The 11,545-nt window shown below is 38.9% G+C and overlaps 1 protein-coding gene across 2 annotated transcripts; it reads right to left on the reverse strand.

The window, feature by feature from the left end:
* Positions 1-966: 966 nt before the first annotated feature.
* LOC121506292 lies at positions 967-8,579 on the reverse strand. Of its 2 annotated transcripts, XR_005991632.1 has the most exons (7): positions 8,181-8,579; positions 7,804-7,908; positions 5,508-5,638; positions 4,121-4,282; positions 3,670-3,896; positions 1,946-2,110; positions 967-1,622 (listed from the first exon to the last, which is right to left on the reverse strand). XR_005991632.1 is itself a non-coding variant. In XM_041782029.1 (6 exons), the coding sequence occupies exons 1-6, from the start codon at positions 8,245-8,247 to the stop codon at positions 1,520-1,522; spliced, it is 795 nt and encodes a 264-aa protein (XP_041637963.1). In that variant the 5' UTR covers positions 8,248-8,578; the 3' UTR covers positions 967-1,519. The 2 variants fall into 2 exon arrangements, 1 of the variants encoding a protein (XP_041637963.1); XM_041782029.1 differs by lacking the exon at positions 1,946-2,110 and having other exon boundaries at positions 8,181-8,578.
* Between the last annotated feature and the right edge of the window lie 2,966 nt (positions 8,580-11,545).

The raw sequence follows: 11,545 nt of genomic DNA on the forward strand, positions 1-11,545 counted from the left end.
CTATTAACCACTTTTCACCACTTATTTCTCCTGATTTTTTCCATTTTTTAAGTTTTTTTTTGCCAGTTTGACCCCTTTTTCACTTTTAGCCATTGTTGCCAATTCTTTTGCAATTATTTAATTACCCTCCCCTCCCCCCTTTGAGCTATCTCAATATCTGCTACAATCCTCTCTGGTGTCCTGACATTTGTGAACATGGCCTAGCTATGACGTCTGACAAACAGTCAGTCCAAACAGTTTAGTTCAGTGTGCCCATCCAGATTAACATCACCAAAAAAAAGGTAGCCTGTTTCCAATGAATTTGGGTTTAAATTCTGAAAATGATAATCTTTTAACATTAATAACTTTCTTTTTAAATTAAAATGGTCATTATTCATGTTAAATGTAACATACGCCTTTCACAGATCAACTTTCCAATCGACCATGACTTTCCTGACCTACATGGGTCCCAGAGGGCCCTCCCCTTTATCCCGCCTTATGGGCAGCCTTGCATGCACCTGTATTTTCCAGTGCTGACCGGCTGAGTTGACTTACTAGAATAAAATTATCAATACTTGTGTGCTTTTCCTGCTATGTCAATAGAGAAAAGGTCTATTGAAAGCATTAAATGCAACCTGAGAGCTCCATATCTAACCACTTCAGCTTTGTTGTTCTTTGAAAACCGGCAATTGGCGACTCAATAGTCCTGTGCTTCAGGCCTTTTCATATACTGATGATTATTTAAAAACGATACTGAACTCAGAGCGTTATTCACTGCATTTCTGACCATAAGAGGCATTCAGTCCCATATATGTTCCCTCTATTGCTTTATAATGACATGAAACGCAACGTCTATCTATTAGGACATACCCAATTTCTTGTTCCTGCTCATTTAATGCAGGGAACCCTGCATGTTCAGACGACTTTTTCTGCCAATGTAAGGCAGCAACGGTTTCACACTGAAAAGATGAAAACGCAGGCACAATGTAACAACTTTATTGGTCTATTTTATTGACATTTTTCAAGTTTTCAGGACAAACAAAGAACAGTGCAATAAGAGACAAAGACAATTCTCTATAAACAAGACGAACATATAAAAACAGCTGGAGTCAGAGACAACAGGCCAAAGTTTCAAGTATTGTGAACAGTAACAAGGACATATATACACAGAAAGGCCATTTCATACTTTCCACATTTATCCCATCAATGCAAAGCTATTCATAAAAAATAAGCATTTGTTTCTGCTTCCAGCTCCGAGCTAATGCGACATTTTCAGTGTTTGTTCCTCTTAAAAGTTTTTGAAGCAAAAGATTGAGACACCATTCAACAAACAATCCTCACTAAAATAGCTTCAAGTAAAGTGGGAATGTAATGCATTTAAATAGAAGGTTTTCTGCATTTTCAGCCCTTATACGCAGGATTTTACTGCCTCATCTGGCACTCGTCACATTTGTCCTTTGGAAGAATATCTCTGCAGATTTATGCCACAAAGAGCAAGTTAGGCAATTCATGAAGCATTTTTCCCAAAGTGTTTTTGGCGTTATTTTGTGTCCATGGGGGAGTCATCAGCACATCCCATAATCCTTTGCAACTGATGGATGCAAGGCACGACTGACTGGCTGTGCAGCTGAGCCATCTTAAACCTGGAGATGGAGAGAAGAGGCATCAGTTAGCCAAGTTTAACATGTAAATTACAATCATTTACCTCCAGCTAAACATGCAGACCCTTTAAGACATGCTAGCTTTAGCATCTTTGCTTTATAGCTCAACTAAAGCTAACAGCTACCTCAGCATGTGAGCAGCAGTGCCACCTTTAACTGATTTTCAGTAAAGCTGCTGAATTTTTTAAACCAGCGTTAACACCTAAAGATCCCAGTGAGTGCTAACGTGAACACCCAAGTGGAGAAGAAGGTGGAGCCCAGAGCAGATCCTCCAACCCAAGACTTGAAGGGGGGGGTGGACTTACATTCAACAGCCTGCAGACTGGACTCCAGTAGGATGCCCATGTTGCAATTCGGCAATTGATGCGTAGCAAAGAGGCGAGGTACACCCGAAACAGTGCCACAGATTGAGCCGTCAAAGTCGTGAGATGTTTCTGCCATGCGGCGGGAAAATGCTGGAGATATTTTTGCTGCAAATGCACGTAAAGTGAGGTCTGGGGTTCCTGATATTTAACGTCTAGAGATACAAGCTAACGCCAATTCACAAAATAAATGACATCTTTACGCAGCAGCATGGCACACCTCTTCAGATGTGAGCATGCAGGCACAACACTGAAATAAACCACACATCTAATATGATAAAGCTAATCACTTTTCACCATTTCCCATTGCTTTTTGCCAGTTTAAGTTATTTTGCCACTTTTTAACTGCTTTTCACCGTATATACCACAGATGTTTGCCAATTTCTGTCAATTTTTTTTACAACTTTTTGACCACTTTAAACCATTTTTACAGAAGATTTTTGCCAGGTTTAGTCCATTTTTAACACTTTTTAACTATTTTACACCAGTAGAAAAAAATTATTGGCTTACTGCTTTTCACCATTTTTACCGCATTTTGCCAAATTCTAGTCAATTTTCACAACTTTTAACTGCTTTTCACCATCTTTCCAGTGCTTTTAGCCAATTTTAGTCCATTGTTGCCCCTTTTTACCAGCTTTTCATCAGTTGCCAGTTTGAGTAAATTTTTTTTACCACTTTTTAACCTTGTTTCACCGTTTTTACAAGATTTTTGCCAATTTCAGTCAATTTGTACTGCTTTTTGACCACTTTATACCATTTTAACAGAAGATTTGTGCAAGTTTAATACCAACTTTACCACTTTTAAAGTGCTCCACACCAGTTTTATAGCAAATTTTTGCCAACCTAAGTCATTTTCATACGGCTTTTTACCTGCTTTTCACCATTTTTACAGCATGTTGCCTGGTTCAGTCCACTTTTAAAACTTTTTTAATGCTTTTCACCATTTTTCCATTGCTTTTTGCTAGTTTAAGTTGATTTTTGCCACTTTTTAACCACTTATTTTAACGTTTTAACACCACCTTACCCTTTTCTTTCCCCACTTTTGCTGCTTTATCTGTTTGTTGCCCTTTTCAATCTATTTTTGGCACTTTGTAACTGCTTTACACCAGTTTTATAGCAAATTTTTGCCAACTTAAGTCATTTTCATACAGCTTTTTAACCGTTTTCACCATTTTCCATTGCTTTTGCCAGTTTTAATCTGCTTTTTGTCACTCTTTAACCCCTTGATTTCACCATTTTTGCTGCTTTTTTTCTTTTGTTGCCCTTTTCAACCTATTTTTGTTACTACTAACCATCTAAACTGACAAAGCCAAAGCAAACAGTCTGGTTTTGTTTTGTGGTTTTTAGACAATAATATCAGTGCTTATTATTGTCATAATCTGATTACAATGGGTAAACACTCACTGGCCACTTCAATTGCCACACTACTGAGTAATTTGATGCAATTCATCAGCTCTGGCAAAAAATTCTCTCTCACACAGCTCATTATTTCTGTTTATGTCCACACTGCTGAAAGCTAATAGTTCCTCATTATGTTTTAAAGATATCAGTGGGTGGAACAGTGCTGGAGAGCATAAAAAATGTGTTTCCTGTTTATTATTGTAAGCTGGAAAACCTGCAAAGATGTTTAACTTAGACGTCTGACAGTGAGAAACCTAGCGTCATACCTTCTGAGCAGCTCTCGTCCTCTGTTGGGTTCAGGCTGGTAGTGCTGGAGTGCAGAGAGGCTGTGAGCCGCCAGGATGCTGTAACACTGTTCTCGGAGGGCGTTGTGGCTCGCCGTGTCCCACTGCGGCAGCTCGCTGGTGAAGCGCCACGCCATCAGGGCGTGCTCCAACACGGCGTCCCACTCTTTGTTTCTCAGGAGAACTTGGCCCCACTCCTGACAAGAAACCTAAGAGGGGAGGATGAGATGAGGATGACACAAGAAAACACTCAGCGCCAGACAAAAAAATCCTGTCAGAAGATTTTCAGCTAAGATGCAGCAGCAGGGGTGTGCTTAGAGAGCCAGAACTCCTTTAAAAGTCTGAAAACACTTTTCTACAAATGACAGTTCTAAAACTTAAATCTAAAGATGAGGAACAGTTTTCAATTTAAGCTACAACCAATGATACTCACTTTGAATGCCACCAGATGGGGATATGCCTTTCTGTAGCAGTGAGCGTCCCTGTTGGAGCCGAACCGTGAGTACGGTATAGATCTGTAAATATTTGTCTTCTTCAGCTGCAGGTCCTCCTGGAGGTACTTCAGGTCGGCTGCCAGGTTCCTGGTGTCTTGGCTCTGGGATGCAATCAAACACATTTTAGATCACATAATTGAACTGTATAGTTCTTGTTTTTTACCTTTTGGCAATGCAAATATCACTGAAAAGGCCCTGAACTAAAGTCTAAAAAAACATGTGAGGCTAAAAGGGAATAGAGAACTCGAGTTGATTGGAATATCAAAGTGAATACATTTTCTCAATTCCCTGCATTTCTGCACATTTTGCACATGCCTTGTGCTTTACTTTTCATATAAATGGGATGAATGTTACTCCTGTTGCTTGTGGGAATATCCCAAGACAGACAAAAATGTGACTTGTGTCATGCTTTTCATATAAGCTGCTAGACTTCTGGGTGAAATACCGACACTGAGGCTGTGGAGCATGTGTAGGAAGAAGATGACGTGTAAACACGCACGGGGAAACCTGTCTCTAATTTAAATTAACGTGTTAAAATGTATTTTAAAAGCCTGGTCTTAGTCAAACTAACACAGTAATCTGGCTTTATCTGAATGCATGTAACTTTAAAGTAAGATATACTCAATTCTTTGGCTTTTCAAGGTCACCTGACTTGAGTACAGATGACCTTTAACTGGGTCTGCTAACCGGATTATGCTGCTCTGCCGATTCACGTTTCAAAGTTTGATTATTATCTAGCAGCCCAACTAGAATAATACCCTGATATCAGACATGAGCAACATCACCACTGCCAAACACACCCTCTAAAAAAAACATAATTTGCCTTTTTTCGGACTGAAAACTCATCACCTCTCTCTTGTTGCTCGTATTCCCTCCTATTCTCCCTCACAGTGTTGCACCTGAGCCTATCATATTTCAACAGCATGATTTATGTTTCTTTCACAAGCTTTACTAAATTGCAGATTGAGCTCAAGTGCTAGCGGGAGCTCATTAACAGCACAGAAACACCCCTAAAAACAGCAACAAAACATCAGGATGTGTACTACATCAACTTCTGCTGCTAGAGCAGTTCAAAGTTCTGGTTAGGCTCAGTGTGGCGCCCTGGTTTCACACAGTTATTACGTTTATTCTCAGTATGTTTCAACAGCTGGCCAATCAGATAGAGCGGGAAGTTTCTTAAGTTTTGAGTGAGAGCTAATAAGAAGGAACAGTGATGTTTGCTGCATGAAAAACAGATCTTTGTGGTCACTTCTGATGTTCTACCACAGACTAGGTTTATAATAATGATATGTTAAATCCTGCATATTTAATAAAAAGGATAAATACCTGTTCAACTATGATGAGAGATCTGATGAGCTGCACCAGCTGCTGTTTGGAGAGGGGGGTATGTTGCTCATCCATCTTCTCACACTGCTCCTCTATCCTCCTGCTCCAGACTCCACCGATGGACAAGTCCACTGCAGAACAAATGAACGCGATTCAGACCAGAGGACAGACGCTCTTTACATCACTTACACTAGTAGTTCTAGTAGGTTGTAATAAAAACAAGTTAAAGGTGGTAAAAATAACCAAAAAGTGGCAAAGATTGATGAAAAAGGGCAGACTAAGCATAAAATGGCTAAAACAGGAAAACAAAGGGAGAAAAAGTGGCAAGAAAGGCCAGGAAGTGGCAAAAAAATTGGTGAGAAGTGACAAAAAAGTAAATTAAAGGTGGCAAAAATGGTCAAAAACCAGCAAAAACATAGAAATAAATTAGTAAAACGTGACTAAAATGAGAAAAAAGCAGCAAAAAGTTTAGAAAAATTAGCAATAAGTGGCATTTAATGGCAAAGGGCAACTTAAATGATTGAAAAGTGGTAGAAAATGGCAAATAGGAAAATAAAAATTGCAGACAAAAAGGTGGGCAAAAGGCAGCAAAAAAGGAATAAAAGGGTAAGATTTGTGAAAAGTGGCAGAAATGGTTAAAAGCTGCAGCAAAATAAGCAAAAGGGTTAAAAAAACCGCAAATAAGGGCAATGGAAAATACTGACAAAAGTAAAGGCTGACAATAAAAGCAGACTGTGGGAAATAAACTGTATTGTGACCTGTAGTGGATAATTTCTGAGGTCAAAGTTTCCTCCATTTAAGATTTTCTAGGGCAAAAATATTTCAAATTAAGACACAAAAGAGCCACGAGTTGAGTAACTCTGCTCTAGACTTTGCTAGGAGGTCTGCAGGACTGAGAATTTTAACATTTAAACCAAATCAATCTGTTAAACTGGTAAAAATCCCTTTTTTGTTAAGTGCAGGAATTGTACCAAATGTGTGCAGAAATTTTGTGATAACTGCAGAGCAGAGGTCCATTTAGAGTTCTAAAGTAGTAACTTTCCTCCAGTCCCATCCACTGCCTGAACCCCGAGTGGATTAATGTGTCTTTAAAAATAATACATGAACCTCCTAAGACCTGCATGCACATATGAGGACATTACATCCTGGCTTTATGACAACATAGTGGTTATTTCTGCTGTTTGCATTTTGAGGAAACAGTCGTTACTGTCCATTGAAATTTAAGTTATTCATTTAAAATACTGGGAGAATTTGCTATCAAATTTTCAGGTGTTTTCGTTAATAATTTTGGGACTGTATAGTGGAAATTTTCCAGAATTTTTGTGGAAATTTTTGGAGATTTTTGCATATTTTTTTAGAGCTGCATTGGAAGTGTTCTTGCCTTGAAATTTTGGGTATTTGCATGATTTTTTTATGTTTAGGGATTTAAAAAAAAAATCAGTTATTTTGTGTTCATTTATGGAGAAATTATATTTTAATTATTTTGGGAAACTTTGCTTTGAAATTTCTAGGTATGCTCATGAAAACTTGGGACATTTTTTTTTTTATTTGGGGAATTTGGCTGTGAGTTGGGAAGCAGGGTGTCCTTTGAAATTTCAAGAATTTAATAAAATTTTCGGCGAATTTATTGAAATATTTGGAGGAATTTTCCATCAATATTCATGGAATCTTGGGGAATATATTTGTACATTTTGGTAAATTTGCTTTGAGAATTTTTTCAGGCAAGTAAATAAAATGTATTATTTAAAGAAAATTAGGTGGTGTTTTATGGTAAACTTTAGAAAAACATGTTTTTCAGAACTTTTCACAGTCGAAGGCTGAGCTTTAAAACTTATAAGGTCCAAATTATGTCAAATAAGTGGGAGAAAATAAAAATGCATTGCAAGCAAAGGCTTAGGAGGCTAAGGAGTCCACTGTAGACATGCCCTCTTTGTGAATAATCAGGAGATAACATCAGTTATGAGTTGGCAAAATGTAAACAAACATAGATAATGACTGAGGATCTGGGAGTGGCGGATGCATACATTTAATGTTAATTATTTTCCATGATGAGTTGATTTCTGCTCTTTTTAAGGATTAAAAAAACAAACAAACAAAGGCTTCTTGGTAACACTTTAATCTAGATAACTAAACTAGACTTGACTGTACTTTAAGACCCCCTGAAAACAGCTCTGCGACCCCCTTTGGGTAGAGAAACACAGCTTTAAACCTCGTCTCTTCATACATGTTCTACCTTTACATAAACAGCATTTCTCCATCTGCATCCACGGCGTTAATAATTTTGCCATGTACTCACGTGATTGTGCACGCCTCGTGTTTGCAGTTGCGTTTCTCCCTCTTAGAAGTGGAGTTGGAGCCAAACGAGCACTTAAAATTTCCAGGTAGGATCTCCTCATACGAGCTGTGTACAAAGGTAAACAGCATTAAAACCCTCCTGTTGAAGAGGCTGCGGCTTGCGTTACTGTATACAATAAATAACCAGTCTGCTGTGTGGTGAGTTCCGCCGTAATAATCGATAAAAGCTGAAGTATCGGTCCATGTTGTTGTAAGACAAACTCATATTAACCATGTGAGTGCGCGCGCGTGATAACATTAGCATGATAGCAAAGTGGCGCCTCCTGCACAAAGAGAGGAAACTGTTTGACACCTTAAAGGGCGCTATTTTCAACTTACCGGCGATTTTAGGTTGAGGAGCAGGTATTTCCACCAAGGCACGTCGTGGCTGGCACAAAGCTGCCATAGTGACTAACGTTACCGTCAAAGTTAGTGAGCTAACTACCTGCTAGTAGCTGGTGGCGCTACTGTTAGCTGAACTTTAAACCCCACGGGGTACCCAACAATAACTTTGCCACGGTAGAAGTTGGCTGTGAAGTCGGCGGTGAGCGGCTCTTTAAAACACGTCAGCGCAGTTTACAAGCAGACGTTAAGCTCCGCAGAGACGCAAACCTGCTTGAATTTAACTTAACACTACGCAAAAGTCCACTTTTTTAGCCCCAACTGATGTGGAAAACGATAAACAACCGCCGCTGCTTGCCTCGCCGCCTGTACAATGCTGGGGATGGAGCGCGCGACGCGAGTTGCCGCGCGGGTGTGGCTTGCGTCATGGCTCGCTCTGATTGGTCGACGTCACCAGCATGTGTAGTGGAGGCGCCGAATATGCAAATGAGGCAGCAGCTGTGCTGTGCTGCTGCTGCTACCCCACGTCTCTTTCTCTGCTGCACGTGAACGCGAGCTCGCGTGGAGAAAGTTGGGAGTGGGAACAGATACTGGTACTTGTAGTTTTTAACGCTTCAACACAGTGATACTCAACGCGTGGCTCTTATTATATTATTCTTTTGAACTTTGACCTCAGAAATTTATCATTGCAAGTGACAGTAACCGGTTTGTTTCCAGCATTTACACAGTAGGTTTTAATGGTCAAACTTAACTGTCAGCCTTTGTTTTTCCGTTTCTTGCCACTTTTAATCCATTTTTCCTGTTTTTAGCCCATTTTTACCTCTTTTTTTGGCCACTTTTATCCAATTTTTGCCCTTTTTCATCAGTTTCAGCCACTTTTATCCTGCTTCTTTGCAATTTTCCAACCATTTCAGCTGCCCTTTGCCATTAAATGTCCCATTCCCCCCATTTGCTGCCACTCTTAATCACTTTCTCCTGCTTTTAGCCCATTTTTACCACTTCTTTTAGCCACTTTTAACCCATTTTTGCCCTTTTTCATCAGTTTCAGCCACTTTTATGCTGCTTCTTTGCAATTTTCCAACCATTTCAGCTGCCCTTTGCCATTAAATGTCACTTTCCCCCATTTTCCTACCTTTTTACAGCTTTTTATGCCAACTTTAGTCACTTTTCACTCATTTTCTGCTGCTTTTGACCACCTGCATCTCAATTTTTTGACTTTGCACCCATTGTATGCCCATTTTGCCCCATTCCCCCCCTTTTTCTGCCACTTTTAATCAATTTCTCCTGCTTTTAGCCCATTTTTACCACTTCTTATAGCCACTTTTTCAACTCTTTTTGTCCTTTTCCATCAGTTTTAGCCAGTTTTATCCTGCTGCGCTGCAATTTTCCACCAATTTCATCTACCTTTTGTCATTAAATGCCACTTTTCCCTCTTTTTTCCACCTTTTTTGCACATTTTAGTCACTTTTCACCATTTGGATTGTGGCTCTTGTGATGGCATTTTTCAACAATTTGGCTCTTTGGTTGAGCAGGGTTGAATAACACTGCTTTAACACATAAACTGCATAAATAGAAAGTTATTTCTTTTAGCTGCATGTCTTTATTAGCATCCTTGTCTATGAGGAGTTTTTTAAGCAGGTTAGAAATAGATGAAAATGAATATTGCTGCCTCTGTATAAGCAAAGAGGATCATTAGCATGTATTCACACTAACTGTACAGATATTTAGATGCCAACACCAATACCAGTGTCACAGTTGATGCCATTACCAAGCCTAAGTACTCATACTCATAAAACACTGCAGATACTGTACTTGGTATAATTTAAAGCATGATTTAAGTCTTACATTATGTGAGTTGGAGCCATGTTTGCAGTTTGTTGATATTTTAACATAAATAACAAATATATAGACAATAAACTATTCACTGATCAGTGTCAAAATGAGGGATGAAGAACATCTGATTAAAATTAAACTTTCCAAATAATTTAAGTGGTGTTATGGTGTTACTAAGTACTCATATTTGTACTGTACAGTTACTGTAAACAGCTTGATTCTTACATTTTTCTCAGCAATTATTCCCAATGAGTTATACTTTTCTACAAGCAGCACCAAAGTCCACAAACTGAGAGGTTCCTACATGTATTAAAGTTTAAATTTGCCAGTTTTGATTAAATGTTAATGTCAGCTGACCCTTGTGGAGAGCTTGTGTTCTTATAGGAATGCTTGTTAGTGTGTGGGCAGACTGAGCCCAATCCCAATCTTCACACTGAGCCGAAATACCGAACCCTTTTGGACTCAGTCAGGATTTCAGTGCCATGAGATCGTAGAAAGAGTGATGGGGCTATTATGGTATAAATGAGGCAAATAAATAGCTACAGAAGTAGCACTCTTGCATCTGTGACTTGAGCTCAGTAGTCACCTGCAGCGATTGTTGTCTTTCAGGAACTTTGCCACATCTCCGCACAGGATCTCTAGAGCTCAGTCAGAGTCACCATCAGGTTCTCAGTCACCTCACTGACCAAGGCCCTTCTACCCTAATTGCATTAATATGCATGTGTTTGTTTACATCTGGTGGAGGCTTGAGGAAAGATGGTTGCAATGAACTCTGGGTAAGTCTTGCACTAAAGTCTGCAGATATGCACCGAAGGCTTCAGAAACAGGATGATTTCACAGACAGAAATACAGACTTAAAACAAACTGCAGCCTCAGCTACTGGGTTCAGTGAGGTCTTCAGATCAGCTTTACCCGCTCTTGAGGGCGGTCACAGCCCTGGTGGAGCTCTAAGGAGATGATCAAACTTGACTATATTGAGAAAGTGACAAGGCTTGCATAGGTGAATCTCCTGATGAATCATCACACCTTTCCCCTGGGGCTGCATGGACTGGGTTGCCCTCTTGGTCTTCATCTTTGTCTAACAAAAAATAAATAAATAAATAATGGACTTCATGCAAAATGCAAATTGACTCAATTTCCTGATCACCTCTTGAATGTAGAAAACTTCACATTAACACTTTTTTACAGATAGGAGTAAAAACATACAAAAGAGTGAATGTTCCAATCAAATTACCATGCAGATATTTCACTCACAAAGTCTAACTGAATGTTTGTTGAACCATTAAAATCAATGGACACATGGCAATTAAATATCTGTAAAACATCTTTTAATAGATTGGTGGAATATTGAAAAAAATCAAAATAAAATAAAGAATTGGTAACTGCATCTTGATACACTGTGTGAAATAATAAATCATTTAAGAACAGAAATTATACCAAAAACAGGTAATAAAACACAAATAATTCAAAATAATGTCATTTACACAGTTGTCAATCTGAAATACTTTTTTTAATAAACTGTGGATATA

Source organism: Cheilinus undulatus, linkage group 24 (assembly GCF_018320785.1).
Source record: "Cheilinus undulatus linkage group 24, ASM1832078v1, whole genome shotgun sequence".
Classification (NCBI taxonomy): domain Eukaryota; kingdom Metazoa; phylum Chordata; class Actinopteri; order Labriformes; family Labridae; genus Cheilinus; species Cheilinus undulatus.

Excerpts from the sequence above, each read along its gene's own strand:
- LOC121506292 (XM_041782029.1), bottom strand. The coding sequence starts at position 8,247 with ATGGCAGCTTTGTGCCAGCCACGACGTGCCTTGGTGGAAATACCTGCT. Across the intron at positions 3,897-4,120 it reads CCCATCTGGTGGCATTCAAA|GTTTCTTGTCAGGAGTGGGG; the intron begins GTGAGTATCATT and ends CTCCCCTCTTAG. Across the intron at positions 1,623-3,669 it reads GGACGAGAGCTGCTCAGAAG|GTTTAAGATGGCTCAGCTGC; the intron begins GTATGACGCTAG and ends CTCCATCTCCAG.